The sequence below is a fragment of the Podarcis melisellensis genome, assembly GCF_964234715.1.
Source record: "Podarcis melisellensis genome assembly, chromosome: 13".
NCBI lineage: Eukaryota > Metazoa > Chordata > Lepidosauria > Squamata > Lacertidae > Podarcis > Podarcis melisellensis.
Window position 1 is genome coordinate 1,924,051 of NC_138545.1, and position 20,733 is coordinate 1,944,783.

At 51.2% G+C, this 20,733-nt stretch overlaps 1 protein-coding gene across 8 annotated transcripts in view; it reads left to right on the forward strand.

The window, feature by feature from the left end:
• Positions 1 to 2,836: 2,836 nt before the first annotated feature.
• The window catches only part of CAMTA2 (calmodulin binding transcription activator 2), a 58,599-nt gene continuing 40,702 nt past the window's right edge, over positions 2,837 to 20,733 (forward strand). For 2 of the 8 annotated variants that reach the window (XM_081886706.1, XM_081886709.1), the window contains exons 1-8: positions 3,276 to 3,456; positions 4,453 to 4,562; positions 5,520 to 5,623; positions 11,341 to 11,408; positions 12,659 to 12,794; positions 14,557 to 14,628; positions 17,385 to 17,538; positions 18,160 to 18,300. In XM_081886706.1, the coding sequence (XP_081742832.1) occupies positions 4,535 to 4,562; positions 5,520 to 5,623; positions 11,341 to 11,408; positions 12,659 to 12,794; positions 14,557 to 14,628; positions 17,385 to 17,538; positions 18,160 to 18,300 (703 nt within the window). In that variant the 5' untranslated portion in view covers positions 3,276 to 3,456; positions 4,453 to 4,534. Of the gene's footprint in view, positions 2,960 to 3,273; positions 3,457 to 4,449; positions 4,563 to 5,519; positions 5,624 to 11,340; positions 11,409 to 12,658; positions 12,795 to 14,556; positions 14,629 to 17,384; positions 17,539 to 18,159; positions 18,301 to 20,733 lie in introns of those variants that run through there. The other 6 variants (XM_081886703.1, XM_081886707.1, XM_081886705.1 and 3 more) reach the window with 5 other exon arrangements.

The window sequence follows — 20,733 nt, forward strand, 5'->3', positions numbered from 1 at the left end:
CTTGCCAATCAGAAGGTCGGCGGTTCAAATCCCCGCGACAGGGTGAGCTCCCGTTGCTCAGTCCCTGCTCCTGCCCACCGAGCAGTTCGAAAGCACGTCAAAGTGCAAGTAGATAAATAGGTACCACTCCGGCGGGAAGGTAAATGGTGTTCCCGTGCACTGCTCTGGTTCACCAGAAGCGGTTTAGTCATACTGGCCACATGACCCAGAAGCTGGACACCGGCTCCCTCGGCCAGTAAAGCGAGATGAGCGCCACAACCCCAGAGTCATCAGCGACTGGACCAAATGGTTATGGGTCCCTTTACCTTTAGGGGCTATTTAATGAGCATTCCCTCTGGTTTTTTTGTGGGGAGGCCAGATGACGGTGTGCCAAAGCTAATGGACTTCCCTGCCGTCCTTTTACCTGCCGCAAAAAGCTCAATTTGGGGTGGAGGAAGATGCTTATTGCACAAGTCCTCCCATCCAATTACAGTCACGCAGCCTGAATTTGCCGGTATGTGACTGAGTACCACCCAGAAACAGCAGCAGTCTGGGAGCACCAAGAGACCTTTTTGGCACTAGCTGAGAAGAAGAGAGGCAGCGCCGGGACAGACAAGCAGCCGAGTGCTGTTGCTGCTGTCTCAGCATGGCAGAGATGTGAGCACAAGGAAGAGATCAAACCAGGAAGACCCGTGTGCCTACTGAGCTGCTCAGCAAGGGCTAAAAGGAACCTAGTGGGAAGTGCAGCTCAGACCTTTCCCCCCACAAATCCTACACGAGCCACGCAGAGAGGTGCAAACCCACGTTCAGATGCAGCTCCTGTGTTGCCCTGCAGCTTGCCATGCCCAGGAACCCTTCCTGTGCCACTCCTGGACAAAGAAGTGAGCCCACAAACCCTTGACAGCGGCAAGCAGTTGGGCACATGCTCCTCTCTCTTATCACTGGTCCAGAATCATTGCACGGCCCCCCACCATCCAGTTCCCCTACCCAAATCACTGCTGGGCCTTACTCTAGGCACACCACCTGCCTTGACAGCCATATACAGAACAGTAGCTAGCTTGGCCTCTGACTATGAGGAAGAAATAAAGACGGAGTTTGCCTATAGTGAGGAGAGGCTCTATTGGAATGAGTGACAGAGGCTGTGCGAAACCCGGAACGATTTAACAAGTTGGGAGCAGGTAGACTCTCGGGGCGTTGCAGACTTGAGGGTCAGGGAGGGGGAGTGACTTTGCAGTGGCTCTGGTGTCCTCCCTAGATGGTCATTTCCAGAGGGTGGTGCCTGGGGACTGCTCTTCAGCCCTGAGCAGCCTTCAGTGTGGGGTTCCTCAGGGTTTGATTTTATCCCCTATGCCGTTCAGCATCTACAGGAAACTGCTGAGTGGGGTCATCCCCACATTGTCAGCAATATGCTGATGACACACAACTCTCCTTTACAATAAACTAAAGCCCAGTCCCGATAAAACTGAGGCACTGTTAGTGGGTGGTTCTCCAGACCAGATGGCGGGGAGGTTGCCTGCTCTTGATGGGGTTACACTGCCTCTGAAGGAGCGGGTGCCTAGCTTTGGGATACTTCTGGATCCGCTGCTGTCGCTTGAGACTCAAGAGACCTGGCGTGCCTTCCCTCAGCTTCATCTGGTGGCCAGCTGTGCCCCGAACTCATGGGTAGGCAAACTAAGGTCCGTGGGCCAGATCAGGCCCAACTGCCTTCTGGATCCGGCCCGTGGATGGTCCGGGAATCACCGCTTGGATCGCCAGTGTGTGTGTTCTTTCCCTCTCCCTCCCACGATGGCACTGGTGCCTCCTCCCTCCCTCCTCCTGGCTTCTCCCCGCCCTGCCTAGAGAAGGAAGGGGACTGGGATTTGTTGGTGCCTGCATAAGCAGCCCTTCTCTGGAGCCCTTTCGCATGCCACTCATTGTCCTGCCGCCACCAGCCCCTGCCGCTCGCAAGAAACAGGTAAGCAGCCACCGGGGCTTATGGTGCTCTTGCATCATTTCCCCCCCAAAAAAAATATAGTCCGGCCCCCACAAGGTCTGATGGACATTGGACCAGCCCTCTTCTGAAAAGGTTTGCTGACCCTTGGCCTGACTGCACTGGCTCCCCGTTCAAAGTGCTGGTTTTGACCTTTAAAGCCTTAAACGGCTCAGGATGCAGTACCTTAAGGACTGCCTCTCCCCATATGAACCAACTAGGAACCTGAGATCATCCGCTGAGGCCCTTTTCACGAGAACGGGGCCTTTTCTGCAGTGGCTCTCCATTTGTGGGATGCCCAGGGAGCTCTGCCTGGCGCCTTCATTATACACCAGGCAAAAACGTTCCTCTTCAACCAGGCCTTGGGCAGATCCATGGCCTTTTAAATGTATTTGGTGGGCGGCAAGGGTTTGTTTTTGTTTTATTATGTTTGTTTTGTTTTATTACGTATTTTGTGTTTTCTGTCTGTACTTTTATGTTGTGATCTTCGTATGGTGACAAATTTGGGAAGAAAAAAATTATGGTTACGTTTTGGTTAGTTCAATGCCTGACTGGGTTTTGCCATTTTTCTTATAAGATCCTAGTCCAGCACCCTGTTCTCACAGTGCACAACTAGGTGCCCACTGAACACTCACAAGCACAATCTGAGCACAGCTATGATGCCCAGGACGTGGTATTCAGAGGTATGCTCCCTCGGCGAGGGAAGGCAGGATACAGCCACGAGGGGCTAGCAGCCAACAATACCCTTTATCCTCCAGGAATTCGTACAGGGATGCTTTAGTTGACATTCCTGCATTGCGGGGGGTTTGGACTAGATGCCCCTTTGGGGGGGTGTCCTTTCCAACGCTCCCATTCCACGATGCCTTCTGTCCGCAGGCTAAACTCACCGAAGCTCCTGAGCGAAACGTTTTTGTGACTCCGGCGAGACTTGCCAGGCCTGGGGATATTTGCAACGAACGATGATGGCGCGTGTGCGCAAAGACTCCTCTGAAACGCAGCCGCTGTTTCCTGGTTTGGGCCCGCTTCTACTTTGCGACCGCCTGGGTTCTTATGGGGCTGAGGGTGTGTGGGACGGGGGGGTGCCCGACCCCCCGCCCGTGGGGCGGGGATCCGGTCCCGCCTGGCTCGGAGCGCCGGGTGGCTGCTCTGAGCTCGGGACGCGGAGCGGGAAGCGTGGGAAATTTCTCCGCCCGGTTCCCAGCGCCGATCTGCGCCCGATCCCGCGCCGGCTTCCGCCTCCGGAGCCCCCTTGGCCCGGGCGGCTTCCTCCTCCTCCTCCTCTCCTCCTCCTCCTCCTCCGGCTCTCCGCCTCCTCTTGCGCGCTGAGCTCAGACGCTGCCGGGCCGCGGCGAGCTGTCAGCGATCGGGGCGGAGCGCGCCTCTCGGGCAGGGGAAGGAAGGCAGGCAGGCAGGGGCCGAGCCGCAGCCGGTGCTGGCGAGAAGAATGGCGGCCGGCGGCGGAGCTCGGGCACCAGCGGAGGCGGCGGCGGCCCCGGCAGCAGCAGCAGGTGCGCCCCGGAGGCTCCGCGGGAGCGAAGGATGCGCCCTGGGGCTGGGCTGGAGGGCGCCGAGGGCCAGCCTGGCGCGCGGGGCCTGGCGGGGGCCGGAGGGCCACAGGCGCGGGCGGAGGGGGGCGCACGGCGGCCGGTGGGGCGGAGGGAGCGCGGGGATGGGCGGCGTTGCGGGGGTAACCGAGGTGTGGGGCTAGCGGGGGACGCGATGGGGCGGGAGGCGTGGTCTCTTGGCCACCGGCGGGGGAGGCTGGGGGCGCGGCTGGGGCCGGCCGGAGCCACGTGGGGCGCTTGGCCAGGGGGTGGCTGGATGTGGGGGGCTGAGCTTGGCAGCTGGGGCGGGGGATCGGCGAGATTCTCCTGCGTGGGTGCAGCTCTGAAATGGTCCCTATTCTGCCGGGAAGCTGGAGCACAAAGGCTGGGGTTTGCGGGTGGCAGAAGAGCCGGAGCCCAGTTGTAGGGGGGGTCTGGGTGAGGCGGGGGACTGGCTGTGGGTGATCTCACTTGGCTGCTTGAGGAGGGGGTCAAGGAAGGGGCGCCTCCAGTTGCCCCCAACCCCCTGTGTTGGGATTGGTGCAAGGGGCAGCAATAAGTACTCTCTGCTTGATGTAAGGAAGTAGGGAGAGTTCACCCCTTCCTAGTCCCTGGCAGGGTCTAAAGAAGGTCTCTTTAGAGAATGCAGAGGTATACAACCATAGCTTTGGAAGGGACCCAAGGGTCATCTAGTCCAACCCGCTGAAACGCAGGAATCACAGTTAAATAATCTCTGGGATGAGGGTGCTAGCCAGCCAATGTGGGTGGGGATTAGGGAGGAGAAAACCAGTGGATCCTGGATGAGAGAGGGTGAGGGATGTGTGGTGCCTGTGGGGGATGCGTCAGGTATAAAATGGGTCATATAGGCTGGGGGTGGGCCTTGAGGGTAGGTGGCTGCCTTCCGTGCCTCTGCACCCTGGCCTTTTTAAACACCCACCTCCCCACCCGCTGCCTCCCCAGGTCTGATCCCAGTCCTCACGCGTCCTGATCTGAGCCCCCCTGGCCAAAAACTCTAACGCTGTTGCCACTCAACGCTCTAAAGATGAACAAGGAAGCCACAGAGGTCTCTGGTGAGTTCTTGGGTGCTGGGTCCTTTCCTGTCTTTCCTCCGTCCTTCTCCCTTTCCTGGCTCCCCAATGCTTCCCTGGGCTCTGTTCATGGAGCCCTCCCCGCCAAGTCTGGATTGTGCCCCTTGCCCCAATTATATCTCCCCAAGGGCTTGTGTGGAAGAGACCATCCCCTGCCTCCCACTCTCCATGCAGGCGGGAGAGCGGCAGGGCCTTTTCAGTGTTGGCACCCATGCTTTGTTCCCTAGTGGTTTTGCCGCTCACTTTGACACCAGCCTCCTTCACCCACTTCTGGGCTGCTGTGTTTGAATTTTTGCCGGCCAGCCAAGTGGCCCGGTGCTTTACAAATTTTATTTAAAATCGGCTGTTGAATATTTTGGTTGGGTTTTTCCATGTGTGTGTGTGTGTGTTCCATATGTATTTATTATTAGCATTCACACATGGCTTGGAGCACTGGTCAAGAAGGCGACTCGTGTGTTTTTTTCAAGCAAGCAAGTGGGGTCCCTCTCCAAAACTAGCAAGAGGACCCTAAGACTCCTCATCCCATAACAGCACCTTTGCAAGGGCTGCAGGAGGCCCTGCCAACAAAACAAAACCCTGGCACAGCCTTCCATCATGGCCTGGCGCCGTCAGCAATTCTATGCCCCAGAACACCTGAATTCTGCCACGCTGGGGAAGGCCGTCCTTAACAAATTGGGGTGAAAGGGTCTTTTATCCCAACTCTTTTTGTCTCCCCTGCTGGATTCCTATCAGCAAGAGTTTTGGGTGGAGGTGAACATTCAGAAACAGGATGCTGGGCGCTGGAGCAACCACTCCCCTCGGTTCCCCTGGGATCTGCGGCCCCCCACCTCTCGCCCACCTGCCCCCTCCCAGAGAAGCCCAGGAGCCCGTCTTCCCTCTCGCCACCCCCCTGCCCTGCCCGGCGCGGCTCTCACCCTCCGCCTGCCTCGCCCCTTCCAGAGAACAACCACCACCTGAAGGTTTTCCTGCCCAAGAAGCTGGTGGAATGCGTTCCCAAGTGTCCCGCCTTGCCTAAGGAGCGACTGCGCTGGAACACCAACGAGGTATTTTATGGATAGTTAAATTGATATTTTATTTAAAGATTTTCATTTATAAAGGAATAAAGTGATAAAAGAAAATGAGGGGGGAGAGAGAAAGGAAATGCATGTGCAAAAAGCCAGGGGCAAAAATGGGCAGAGCAGTGTTCGGAAATGTTTACATTTGTACAGTGGTCTTGTTCCTGCACAGACCCCTCTCTGTCATTTGTCTAAACAGTCAAGAGGCATGATCAGTAATGCAGCCCAGTGGCTACACTTAGCAGTACTGATGACAGGAGGTGGAGGTAGCCTGGGCAGAGCTCTGAGAGCCACATGAGAGGATTGGAGGTCCGCGGGTGGCGCTGGGGGTTAAACCACAGAGCCTAGGGCTAGCCGATCAGAAGGTCGGCGGTTCGAATCCCCGCAACGGGGTGAGCTCCCATTGCTTGGTCCCTGCTCCTGCCAACCTAGCAGTTCAAAAGCACGTCAAAGTGCAAGTAGATAAATAGGTACCGCTCTGGCGGGAAGGTCAACGGCGTTTCCGTGTGCTGCTCTGGTTCGCCAGAAGCGGCTTAGTCCTGCTGGTCACATGACCCGGAAGCTGTACGCCGGCTCCCTCGGCCAGTAAAGCGAGATGAGCGCCGCAACCCCAGAGTTGGTCACAACTGGACCTAACAGTCAGGGGTCCCTTTACCTTTTTGGGGGGCCTGAAGTTCCTGGCCCCTGCCTTAAGGACACAATATTGGGAGTAGGACATGTAAATAGTAGCTCATGCATTAACAGCAGTTAAGATGGTGGATTTTGAAAATGCACCACACACACACCCACACACACCCACCCTCCGTAGATTCTTGGTCATCGGAAGTTTGGGAAATATGCCATTTATGGTTAAACTGACAAACTTGATAAGGGTAAAAGAAGGCAGACGAGAAGGCAACAACGTCAGCGGGAAGCGGAGTTTGTTTGTTTTGAATGGAATAACAAGCTTTAGCAAACCCACATTTAATATTTAGCTTATTTCTAAAAATACTTGCGTAGCACAACTTCATTTTTTAAAAATCGGAGCGCTTAACAATATAGATAAATTGTTGCTGGCATCTGTCTGTCTCGAGAGACAGTGGAGTTCGCCTCCCGGGGTGAGGTCAAACCTCTGCGTTGACAGCACCAAAGTGGCCTCCCTGGGATGCAAGCCTGGGTGGTGTGTCTGGGGGTCCCGGACTGCCCAGATGACAAGACCCCCATCTTGGCTTTGCTGGTGTGGTCCAAAGGAAATCAGAGCAGGACATTGGGCACCAGCGTGGCTGCAGGAGTTGCTTGACGGAGGCGTGCAAGGCATCGTCCAACAGTCTTAGGGACTCCTTTCTCGATTTCCATAGGGTTTACTCCTGTTCCTTTTCTTCTCCTAGAGATATCGCCAGAGGCAACGGAGGTTTAGAATCAGGGTTTTTCCTTTTCCTGGATGGGATCCCTTTCCAGACTGATAATCCCCATCTGCCCCTCACTTCCCTCTGCAGCATGTTCAGAAACCACATTATTGACCCTTAGATTGAGGTCATATTATGGGGACAGACAACATATTACAGAACATGTTTTCTTAAGTAGTCTGCATAAGCCTTCCCCCTGCCCCAAGCAGAATTTGGAAGGCCAATAAAGAAGGCAGCCAGGCTCCATGTTTTCATAAAATTCTAATTGGAAGGGACCCCCAGCGGTCATCTAGTCCAACCCGCTGCGGTGCAGGAATCGCAGTTGCTGAGAGGCGACTGAGACTGTGGGGCTGATGTTTCCATCTCTGCCCTCCGGAACGCATCATTGTTTTATTACGGTTTCGTAATTGGGGAGTGTTTTGGTTTTCTGATTCTGTTGTCCAGCTGGATTGTGGGCGGGCTGCCCTGGGCTCCCTTCGGGGAGGAAGGGTGCGGTGAAAACAAAGAAAGCCGTTTCCACCCCAAGAAGCAAATTAAATAATTGTAGCGAATGCACAAAGGGGAGCGAGTAGAAACAGGAAATGTAAATCCTAAAAGAAAATCGGAATATTTTATGTATCACAAATATATGGCAATGTTGGAAGCTTCCGAAACTCGCCCGGGAGCATGGAGCAGGGGTTGGGGACGTTATTGCTTTGTTAAACCCTGACCACACTGCCATCCAAACCTGTCGCATGGAAAGGGCAGGTGGCAAGGGCGACTGACCAGGCCTCAGCTGTGATCCTGTAGGGAAGAGGCGAAGCTGAATATGGGAAGGACAGATAAAAGGAATTCCTTCTTAGAATCATAATTGTAGAGTTGAGAGGGCATCTAGGGGTCATCTAGTCCAACCCCCTTCCATGCAGGAATCTCAACTAGATCATACATGACAGATGGACACCCAACCTCTTCTTTAAAAACTCCAATGAAGGAGGCTCCAAGGATCTCTGTTTCCACTGTCGACTGGCTCTTGCTGTCAGACAGTTCTCCCTGATGTTCAGTCGGAATCTACTTTCTCGTGACTTGATTCTATTAGTTCATGTCCTACACTCCGGAGCAGCGCATAGTTGCTCTTGTGTTCGGATCCCGCTTGCGGGTTTCTTGCTGGCATCTGGGGACAGGATCCTGGATAAGGTGGGTGAAATATACTCGGAGTCGAGAGTGGATTTCATGCTCTTTATTCAGCTCATAGTAGTGAGGAGGAATGGGAGTTCCTCCAAAATATCTGCTTTATATACATTATTTACACAAAAGGCCGCACGTGATTGGCTAATTCCGGGATTCTCCTGTAGGCCAATCAGGTTGTGGATTCACTTCCACTTGGAGCTGGATTGGGTGGGTCCTGCGGACCAATCATACTGCTGCATTGTTCTAGGACCAATCAGACTGCTGCATTCTGAATCCTACTGTTCTAGGACCAATCAGACTGCTGCATTTTGGATCCTATTTTTCTAGGACCAATCAGACTGCTGCATTTTGGATCCTATTGTTCTAGGACCAATCAGACTGCTGCATTTTGGATCCTATTGTTCTAGGACCAATCAGACTGCTGCATTTTGGATCCTATTCAACTCAGTACATTAGTGGGCCACTGGCCTGAGGGTCCCAGGACATGCAAGGTGTTTTTTTTAAAATTATTGTTGATAAATGTATAACAAACAAGACCTGATCAGTAACAGGTCGGCCTGTCCCCTCCAGATTGTGAATGTTTCCTATCATCGCCTCTTCACATAAACTGATGTGCTCCTTAGTGCATGGATAGGCAACCTAAGGCCCGGGGGCCGGATCCGGCCCAATCGCCTTCTAAATCCGGCCTGCGGACGGTCCGGGAATCAGCGGTTTTTTTACATGAGTAGAACGTATCCTTTTATTTAAAATGCATCTCTGGGTTATTTGTGGGGCATAGGAATTCGTTCATTCCCCCACCCAAAAAAGGTCTGAGGGACAGTGGACCGGCCCCCTGCTGAAAACGTTTGCTGACCCCTACCAAGTAAACAAGGCCAGTCTCTGCTCGCTAGGGAAAAGGGCTCCCCTGTCGTCTTCTTGAGGGTGTCAGCAACTGCCACAGTCGGAGACAGGGCACTGGGTAATGCGGAGCTGTACCAAAATAAGTTTTGCTTCGGGGAGATCTGGTGGATGGGCGTTGTTCGCATTAACTCCCCTGTTTTGAAATGGGGAGGATATACCTGCCAGGTGGTATAACCTGCTATAGAACCTCCGGGGATGATGATTATTTTAATTATACTTCTCAGGTTCCATTTATGAACGGCTTCCCGTAAAATACCTCTAGGCGGTTTTTGCGGTAAATGCCATCAAGGATTAAAACAAAACCAATTTCATACATGTGAACAGTTAAAAACTGCATCTATGCAAACAGTTAGGAGCACGTCCGTCTGCGAAAACAGTTTGAAATCCAATACAGATTCTTAGGACGGGGATAAATATCGCCGCTGAAAAGCCTTTGTCCTTCCTTCCTTGACTGGTTTCTACAAACCAAATAAAATGACCCTGGTGCGCTTACCCTGGAGAAAGCGGAGGGAGAAATGTTTTTCTCTCATAAGACTAGAACTCGTGAACGTCAAGTGGAGCTGAATGCTGTAATATTCAGGACAGTTTGGGTTTTTTTAAGTCCTTCATGCAGTGCAGAGGTAGACTATGGAACTCCCTGCCACTGGAAGAGGCTTTAAAAGAGGATTCATGGAGGAGGAGAAGGCTATGGACGGCTTCTAGCCACAGTGAAGGATGTGTTCTGCCTGCACAGTCAGAACACAGTCCTGGGTACCAGTTTCTGGAAACGGCAGGAGGGGAGTCCCTCTATAATCACCTGGTTGGCCCCTGTGAGATTTGGCCTTTGGCCTGATCCAGAAGGTGCTTAAAAAAAACAACAACCCAATTTTAAAAAATCGATTTTCCACATTTATAACATATAAAGAACACGAAACAAAACATCTTACAATACAAAAAGGAAAAAAAGAGTATAAACAGTCATCACTTCCAAAATCCAAGTTGGCTTTCATTGTGATCTGACTTCCTCCATTCCCCCTTAACTGAATTTCATTGTATCTCCTTTGTAACAATTCTCCAAAATCCTCTTTCTAATACAATTAACTCCTTCAGCTATCTATCGTCATCTCTTTTCTTTTTTGACTCAAATTCATATTACTATACAACATTCTTATTCCAATCCTAGGCCTATCAGATACTTTCAAGTATCTTCTAATCATCTTATATTACAATATTTAGCTAAATAGTCTTTAATTTTTTCCCAATCTTCTTGGTACTCCTCTTCTTTCTGATCGCAGATTCTCCCAGTCAGTCCAGCCAGCTCCAAAAACTCCAGCATCTTCACCTACCATTCTTCTACCATTGGTATTTCTTGAGATTTCCATTTTTTGGCTAATAGCAGTCTTGCTCCTATAGTGGCATACAAAAATAATCTAACATCTTTTGGGGGCAATTCCAATCCTATTATTCCAAGTAAAAAGGCTTCTGGTTTCTTAACAAATGTATTTTTCAACATTTTTTTTCAACTCATTATAAATCTTTTCCCAGAAGTCCTTAACCTTAGGACGCGTCCACCACATGTGGTAAAAGGTGCCTTCTTTTTCTTTACACTTCCAGCATAGATTATCATCCGTATGATAAATCTTTGCTAATTTTACCGGCGTTAGGTACCACCTATACATCATTTCCACAATGTTTTCCAGAAGGCGCTTCTTATCTAGAGTATAGGGAGAAAGGTTGTTTTCTGCTGCTCCAGAGAAGCGGACACGGAGCAATGGATCCAAACTACAAGAAAGAAGATTCCAGCTAAACATTAGGAAGAACTTCCTGACAGTAAGAGCTGTTTGACAGTGGAATTTGCTGCCCAGGAGTGTGGTGGAGTCTCCTTCTTTGGAGGTCTTTAAGCAGAGGCTTGACAACCATATGTCAGGAGTGCTCTGATGGGGTTTCCTGCTTGCCAGGGGGTTGGACTCCATGGCCCTTGGGGTCTCTTCCAACTCTAGGATTCTATGATTCTATGACTCTATCTTCTTATGCGCTGCGATCCTGTGGGGTGAATTGTGTGTAGGGTTACGGCTGCCTTGTGGGGAGACGTGAGATGCTTGCTCTTCGCCTGATGGGTGTGTTGGCGTTTGACTCGCCGCTCTGTCGGTCCCGCGATGGTTTCTGTCATTCAGAAGTCCTGTGTGGGTTCCCGTCTCCTAAGAACAGCTGGTTTGCTGGCAGAGCAGCGTTTTTCTGACCGAGCCCCAAACCCCCTCTTTTTTCCTGTTGTAGGAGATCGCTTCCTACTTGATCACCTTTGAGAAACATGAGGAGTGGCTCTCGTGTTCCCCCAAGACCAGGTAGGTGTGTGTGAGGCAGGGTCATGCCTCTGACGCTGGGACATTTTGGGGGACATTACCTGGGGCACGGGATGTAGGCACAGCCCAGCTCCGTGCCAGAGATGGGAATCTCACACGGAGGAGGCAAACTTGCTGCACGGTGGCTTCTAGCCTGGACTGATGCCGGAAAGTGATTTGTTTTTGTTTGAATACCCTTACTCCGTCTCAAAGCCTCTGGCATGGCTGCCTTTGTCTTAACCAAGCTTCTCCCCCTGCAAAATAAATCTCATTTATTGCATTTATATTGCACTAAAAGAAAAATTAACCGTGCAACTTTTAGAAGGCATCTGAAGGCAGTCCTGTATGGAGAAGTTTTTAATGTTTGATGTTTTACTTTGTTCTTATATCTGTTGGAAGCCGCCCAGAGTGGCTGGGGCAACCCAGCCAGATTGGGGTGGTGGTGGTATATAAATAATAAAATTATTATTATAGTTATAGTTATAGTTAGGTAGCCGTGTTGGTCTGCCGTAGTCGAAACAAAATAAAAAAATTCCTTCCAGTAGCACCTCAGAGACCAACTAAGTTTGTTATTGGTATGAGCTTTCGTGTGCATGCACACTTCTTCAGATACACTGAAACAGAAGTCACCAGACCCTTATCTGGTGCAGCTGTCCTAGCGTGAGTTTTTGCGGCTGTGCTAATAGCTCTGGTGCAAGTGCCTCGGCCCCGATTGATCTGCTTATTGTATTTCTGTGCTGCTTTCCGTTCAAATGAATCCCAACGCAGCCGAGAAACAACAGTAACACAGCAGGCCATCGCAAGCGCAGTGTAAATCATGTGCCGTCAGCGAAACAGTCTATGGAACGCTGTTAACGAACCAGCAGCTATAAAAGAGTAGGCCAGACATCACAATTACAGCACTTGGCAAATCGATATGGCAAATCTGTGTGTCGTCGTGGTTTAGAGTGCTGGACTAGGACCTGGGGGAGAGCAGGGTTCGAATTCTCACTCAGCCATGAAGCTCCCTGCATTTTGTTTTATTTATTTATTTACAATATGCTAAGCTCCCTGCATTTGACCTTGGGCCAGTCTCTTAGCCTCACCTGCCTCACAGGATTGTCGTGAGGGTAAAACGGGGAGGAAGAGAACCATGGATACCACAAGGCTGATATCCTTCGGAGAGAAAGAAATGGAATAAAAGGGCTCCGTAAATACAGTTGGTGGTCTACAAAGCTCACTCCTCCCCTCTCCTCCTTCTCCCCGTCCGGCAGACCCCAGAACGGCTCCATCATTCTGTACAACCGCAAGAAGGTGAAGTACCGGAAAGACGGCTATTGCTGGAAGAAGCGGAAAGACGGCAAGACGACCCGCGAGGACCACATGAAGCTGAAAGTGAAAGGCGTGGAGGTAGGAAAGGGGAAGGGCAGGGGGGAGGCAGGCTTGTACCAGCTGGCAGGACAAGGGGTGGTGGTGGATCGGCACCAGGGGCAGCCTCCCCAGACATCTGCCAAGGCCCCTAATGCAGTGTGGGGCATGGGAAGAGACCCCACAGAGCGCCCGTCTTCTGCAGCAGCTCCAGCTAGGAGAAGAGAGGATCTTAACAGAGGGCAGTGTATGTGAGAGCCCCAGGCTCCAGGGACCTGCCAGGCCACAGGCCACTGGTCCCAGCCCAGGATACAGGAAGCCAAGCGAGGCCAAGCAGTCGAGGTCTAGCAGCAGAAGTCTGTTCATGGTTGAAATATGTTGACTTATTGGTGGAAGATCAGGAAGGATTTAAATTAAGACCATTTGATCAAATTAAACTGGATGGTTGGCTGCAATATTATCAGATCAATGAGTTGTATAAGCTTGATAAGAAAAATGGTTTTGCAACGGGAAAAACTAAATCGGAAACAGAGTTCTGAGATACTAATGTTAAAAATCTATCTAAAATGTATAATTTGCTGTTAGAGTGGCATACAAAGGGTGGACAAGTCAAATCTGTAATGATAGAGGGGGCAAGAGATGTGGGACCCAATAGAATGGCAGCCCAGGATCCAGGAAGTCGGCGGAGGCCAAGCAGTCGAGGTCCAGCAACAGCAGTCTAGCCCTGAGCATCTTTCCCAAGAGAGATACTCCCACCACGTAGGCAAAGTGAGGCGGTGACTCAGGCAACGGGGCCAATGCGTCAGGTTCTGCACTTCGGCAGAAATGACTAGACACAAAAATGTAGGATGGGGGTACCTGGCTTGTCAGCAGTGCCTGTGACAAGGATTCAGCAGTCTTAGCAGAGCAGAAGCTTAACAGTGTGATGCAACAGCAGCAAAAATAAAAGCGAATGCAATTCTCGGCTGCGTCAGCAGAAGTCTAGTTTCCAGATCAAGGGAAGTCATAAAGGTAAAGGGACCCCTGACCATTAGGTCCAGTCATGACCGACTCTGGGGTTGTGGCGCTCATCTCGCTTTACTGGCCGAGGGAGCCGGCGTACAGCTTCCGGGTCATGTGGCCAGCAGGACTAAGCCGCTTCTGGCGAAACCAGAGCAGCGCATGGAAACGCCGTTTACCTTCCCGCCGGAGTGGTACCTATTTATCTGCTTGCACTTTGACGTGCTTTTGAACTGCTAGGTTGGCAGGAGCAGCGACCGAGCAATGGGAGCTCATCCCGTCGCAGGGATTCGAACTGCCGACCTTCTGATTGGCAAGTCCTAGGCTCTGTGGTTTAACCCAGAGCGCCTGTCAACTTTTCCCTTTTCTTGCAAGGAATGCTATTCGGAATAAGGGAATTTCCCTTTGAAAACGGAAAACGTTGACAGCTATGGCCCAGATATTTCCTCAGGACTCACGATGGACAGCCCTGATGACAACCAGTTGGAGAGGACTAGCCTGTTCACTAGTCAGGGTCCAGGGTGTCTTGGGGCATGGCTTTCTGAATCAAAAAACTGCAGAGTTAAAAGGAATCTCACCTGGAGTATCCCAGACAGGTGACCCTCCCAACCTCTGCTTAAAGACTTCCAACAAAGGAGAGTTCCTAGGGAGTCTGTCCCACTGTTGAGCAGCTCTTACTGGTTGGGTTCCAGGCTAGGTGCTGGGATTTGCTGTGGGGAGGGCACAGGTTGCTCTGCCAAGCGGCACCTTCCTCTGCCTGCCTCCTCACCTGCCCGCTCTCTTTCCTCTGCCCTACCCTCCGCAGTGTCTCTACGGCTGCTACGTCCACTCGTCCATCGTCCCTACATTCCACCGGCGCTGCTATTGGCTACTGCAGGTATGTGCCACGGGGCCGAGATATGATTCATTGTATGGGTTGGGAGGGGCCCCGGGGTCATTTAGTCCCCAGTGATGCAGGGATCAAGTTTCTGGGGGCCGGACAAGACAACCCTTCGGGAGAATAAGATGGAAGGCCTCTGCACATGCACGAATTCATGTGCGGAAACAGCGGCCCATGTGCACTTGAACACCCTAGTGTGGACACAGCCTTGCCGTGCCAGATTAGGCCTCCCGCTTGCTCCTCCAGAGTCCCCGCTTTTTCCAGAAACTCAGGAATCTGGAACCACAGGCTCTCAAGGTGGGTGGTTCGGCTCCCTGGGGAGAGGGGCACTGAGGTTACCCAGGGGGAGCTAAGAGGAAAGGAGACAACAGTGGTTACCGTACATCTGTGGTAGGTGAAGGTTTGTGCATGTTTTGGAGGTAGCCATATACTGATTGAAATACACTGTATTTTCCCATGTATAAGACTACCGTATTTTTCGCACCATAGGACGCACTTTTTCCCCTCCAAAAATGAAGGGGAAATGTGTGTGCGTCCTATGGTGCGAATGCAGGCTTTCGCTGAAGCCTGGAGAGTGAGAGGGGTCGGTGCGCACCGACCCCTCATGCTCTCCAAGCTTCGCACACCTCTCCGCAAGCAGCGGGAGCTCAGCGCGCCCAGGCTTCGCGGACCTCTCTGCAAGCAGCGGGAGCGCTCCCGCAGCTTGCGGAGAGTTGCCAGCATGCCGAAGCCTGCGCGCGCTGAGCTCAGCGCGCCCAGGCTTCGCGGACCTCTCCGCCAGCAGCGGGAGCGCTCCCGCTGCTTGTGGAGAGCTGCCTGTTTGGGGGCTGGGGTCGGGGGAAGCTCGAGCTTCCCCCGCCCCAGCCCCGCGCCTGGGGGGGGGATAATTTTTTCCCCTTTATTTCCCCCCCAAAAAACTGGGTGCGCCCTATGGTCCGGTGCGCCCTATGGTGCGAAAAATACGGTATATTTCCCCCAGTTTTTTAAGTTTAAAATTGGGGGTCGTCTTATACCCCAAAAATATGGGTCGTCTTATGCATGGGGCCGTCTTATACATGGAAAAATACGGTATATATTAGGCTATCGATTTCATGCATGGTCATCCAACGTCTTTCCAAGCAAGAAAATCGACTGCAGGTTATTAAATGTGGCGCTTTAAGACCCCTTTTAAGTGATTTCAAACCAGACGTTGGGAAACTGGGGTCACTTCATCAAGCCCATGGCTCACACTAGGAATTTACTGAACAGTGAATCAGTCCCTAAATGTGGTATCTAAGAGGCTTGCTAAACACCTGTCAGGCTTTGAAAAGCTGATCAAATCCCATCTGTTTTTGCCGAAATGGTGAAACTAAATCGGCGGTTCCCGACTGGTGGTGCATGGACGCCAGGAAGTCCATGTAACCCAAGGGTTTTCCCAAACTTGGGTCCCCAGCTCTTTTGGGACTACAATTCCCATCATCCCTAGCTAGCAGGACCAGTGGTCAGGGATGATGGGAATTGTAGTTCAAAAACAGCTGGAGACCCAAGTTTGGGAATCAGTGATGTATCCCGCCCGGGTGGTATGTAGCATATGCCTATTAACTGTCTGGGACACCCCATTTTTTTGGGGGGGTGCCCCAAAACATGCAGCTCACGTTACACACTCGGGAGCGTGGCCCGGGAGATGCACCTCCCAATTTTGCACTGGAACGTCTGGTGCCGCCATTCACATGCCAAGAACTATCGCAGAGAGATCAGCATTTTCAAAAGTCGGGGGTCCATGGCTTGGCTTTTGAAAAACGGGGGGTCCTCAGTACTTAGCTAATTGGGAGCCACTGAACTTAATAGTTTCAACTGGATTCCGAACAGATGTGCAGTTTATTGTTTTGGATTTCATGGTACCTTCCTTGGTGTGTCGTGCAAACCACTGTTCTGAATAATGCTTTTTGGTAGGATCGTGTTGGGGGGCGCTTGGTTGTGGAACCAAGGGGGCTGGGACCCCTACAAGTGTCGGGGACCGCTGACCTAGACCTAGAAGCTCTTTTTCTTTCCACACGGGTGAAGGGGAACGGGGGGTATAGGGGAATTTGAAATATTATTTACAATATAAAAGCTTTAATATAAAATTTCTAGCTGTGTTATATTTGTATGCAGCAAAGAGAAGTTTGGAGTAATTAGGTCTATTCTAATTTAGTTAATTATGTAATAGGTTTATGTTAGAAAATGAATATGGATGTTGAATTTGAGGGAGGGGGAATGAAAAAAAAGGAAACCGCCGGGCCTTAACCCTGCACTCAGCTTGAACGTCAGGACTTAACCCTGAGTCACGGGGGCCAATGGGGACATGGGCATTTAAAAAGGTGAGGGGCGTCATCAGGACCTACACAGCAGGGGTGGTTGTAAGAAGGGTCTCTGCCTGTACAGGTAATAATAATAATAATAATAATAATAATAATAATAATAATAATAATAATTTATTTATACCCCACCCATCTGGCTGGGCTTCCCCAGCCACTCTGGGCGGCTTCCAAAAAAATATTAAAATACTGTAATACGTCAAACATTAAAAGCTTCCCTAAACAGGGCTGCCTTCAGATGTCTTCTAAAAGTCTGGTAGTTGTTCTTCTCTTTGACATTTGGTGGGAGGGAGTTCCACAGGGCGGGCGCCACCACCGAGAAGGCCCTGAGCCTGGTTCCCTGTAACTTGGCAAAACTCTGCCCTCCGGCAGAATTCACCCCCAGGCCAACAGCCCCTCTCTTCTCCTTCCCTCCAGAATCCGGATATTGTGCTGGTTCATTACCTGAACGTTCCGGCCATTGAGGATTGCGGGAAGATCTGTGGGCCTGTCCTGTGCTCTATCAACAGCGACCGCAAGGAGTGGCTGAAGTGGTCGAAGGAGGAACTGGTTGGCCAGTTGAAGCCAATGTGTAAGACCAGGGTGGTGGTCTCTCTGGGGGGGTGTTTTTTGGGGGGCTTCTGAGGGCTTAGGGTCCAGGGTGGCTGCTATGAGATCACCCCACCCCACAGGTGCCCCCTTGATCGCTCCAACCTGCTGCAGTTACATAGCTGTCAACCTTCCCTTTTTTTTGCGGGAAATTCCCCTATTCCAGCACCGTTGCCCACTGCTATCCCGGATTGTTAGATATCCCGTAGACTGTCCCCGGGACAGGTGAGGCTGCTGATCCCTTATTTTCAAATCTGAAAGTGGACAGCTATGTGCGGTTACCACGTGGTTCCCATTCTGTGTTTGTAAGAAACCTTTGGAACTCCCTGCCACTTGATATCAGGCAGCCTTATCCAGGAAACGCTTCATTCTGGGCTTCTCTGGGAAGGCTTCCCCCAAAGAACCATGGGGGTTGTAGTTTTGTTGAGGTGCTGAGTTTCCACAACCATCAGGTGCCCCTCCCTCGCACCCGGAGTTTTGCACTGCAGGCCCAGGCAGCAGCACCCCTTCACGGAACTATGTTTCCCAGTCTTCTTTTTTGGTGTAGGGTGGGGTGGGGTGACAGCCGCATGGGTGCGAAACCTGCTTTCCTCTCTTCCTCCAGTTCACGGGATAAAGTGGACTTGCAGCAACGGAAATGGCACGGCCGAGTTCTCGATCGAGCAGCTGGTGCAGCAGATCCTGGAGAGCCACCAGGCCAAGCCCCCTCCCCGGACTCACGCCTGCCTCTGCAGTAGCGGCCTCGGTTAGTCTTCCCTGTCTGCAATGCATGGAACCGTAGAACGGGAGGGACCCCCAGAGGCCATCCAGCCCTACCCTCTTTCAGTGCGAGAATTGCGGCTAAAGAATCACATAGGTGCACGGATAGATAGATAAATCCCTTTCCAGCCTGATGTTTTGGACCCAACAGCCCCAGCCGGCAGGCCTGTACGATGCTGAGGCTGTCGTGAGCACAGCCATCTTAGCTGGGGGCGAATATCGCTCAAAACCTCTGGCGGGCACTGGATTCGGGAAGGCTAAGGTACATTGCCCCACAGTTATCTGGGTTTCTGTCTCTCTCCGACACACACCAGTTATTAAATTGGCTTCTGCACGACACATAATGATATAAACGATTCAGTCCGGTGAGCTTGTGCCATACAATCGACGTATTTATGTACGCTGCTTGGGTATATAAATATATGTTTTTAAGGAAAAGGATTAGCAGCGGTTCTCAACCTGCGGGTCCCCAGTTGTCATTGGACTACATCTCCCATCATCCCTGAACTCTGGCCTTGCTAGCCAGGGGTGTTGGGAGTTGTAGTTCAACAACATCTGGGGACCCACAGGTTGAGAAAGGCTGGATTAAAGGGACTAAGTATTAAGTGAATGATTGACTGATGGGGAGGAGTTGGGGGGAACCCCATTGCGTGCCCCCTCCACAGGATGCCCAGAGGCTGGCAGCACGAGGACGGGGCCTTCTCGGTGGTGGCTCTGCATTTGTGGAATGCTCTCCCTAGAGAGGCTCCCCTAGTGTCAGGTGCCCGGCAAAAACAAGCCTTTTCAATCTTTGCCTGTTAACAATCTATGCTCTCTTAAAGAGGGCAGGGAATATGTTTTTTAAAGTACCCCCCAAACACCAAGGTTTTACTAAATATACGAGGTGCTTGTTTTGCTTTTTTGTAAAGTTGTTTTGAGTTGCCCATGGCAAGAAAATGCTACTACTGTAATAAATTAAATTAAAGAATAAGGATTTTTTTAAAAAAAACCTCTGCAGTCAGTAAAAGGTAAAGGGACCCCTGACCATTAGGTCCAGTCGGGGACGACTCTGGGGTTGTGGCGCTCATCTCGCTTTATTGGCCAAGGGAGCCGGCGTACAGCTTCCGGGTCATGTGGCCAGCATGACTAAGCCACTTCTGGCAAACCAGAGCAGCGCACAGAAACGCCGCTTACCTTCCCGCCGGAGTGGTACCTATTTATCTACTTGCACTTTGACGTGCTTTCGAACTGCTGGGTTGGCAGGAGCAGGGACCGAGCAACGGGAGCTCACTCTGTCACAGGGATTCGAACCGCCAACCTTCTGATCAACAAGCCCTAGGCTCTGTGGTTTAACCCACAGCGCCACCCGCTTTTGGCACCAGAAAGCTCTCCTGCAAGGAAGGAAGTGAAAGGAGCTGGACAGGAACCGTAGATCCGATTAATGCAGTTAGTTTCACCCCAAACTATCTACTGCTATGCAAACTCGCAAACTCACTATGCGCACAAACTCCCTCTCTCCTGAATCCCCTAAACCAGGTCAGTTTTCTCCAACCTGAGGCCTTCCTGAACTACAACTCCCATCAGCCTCAGCCAACATGGCTGACATCCTGGGGCCTGATGGGAGTTGTGGTCCAAAATACCTGTTCCCTCTGTCTCCCCACCACTTCCTGCAGCCATTTATTGCTGGTTGTCCTGTTTGGATGTGAGAGGGACTGGTTCCCTCCAGTGGCGGAAGGGCGAATTGCTGCCATATGACATTTTTATGTTCCGCTGGAGGAGCACAATTAATATTTTCAGATGAAAAGCTTCCCTAAACTTCAGCTTACGCTTCCCACGCCACTCCTGGTGAGGCTCAGTTCCCAGACCCCTGATCATCTCAGTCGCCGTCCTCCGCACACTTTCCAGCTTGTCCATCTCCTTCTTAAATTGTGGCGCCCAGAACCAGACGGTGGGGCTGACCAAAGCAAGAAGAATTGGTGCTATCACTTCCCTTGACCCAGAAACGCTATATTTCCTTTTTTAAAAAAGGTTTTTTTTATTAAGTATTTTCACGTAACAAATTATTCCAACAAGTCATCTTCATTATATTTCCCCCCATACAAATGTAAAGATCCCTAAGTTATCCATCTGTAATATTAACAAGCATAAATTTGTGTCTGTTTATTCAAAACCTGCCAAGGAGTCCAGTTCGTTTTGTTTTTTTCTTTAAATCCTTTGTAAAGAGCTGCCATTCTTCATTAAAGTCACAGTTGGCCTTATCACGCAGTTTGTGCGTCAGTTTCGCCAGTTCCGCATAGTCCGTCAATTTCCCTCGCCACGGTTCTTTTGTCGGGGTTTCTTCATTCTTCCGTCCTTGTGCTGCTAAGAATCTTGCCGCCGTTGTCGCATACATAAATATATTCTTCGTTTTCCTCGGAAGGTCTTTTCCTACAATCCCTAA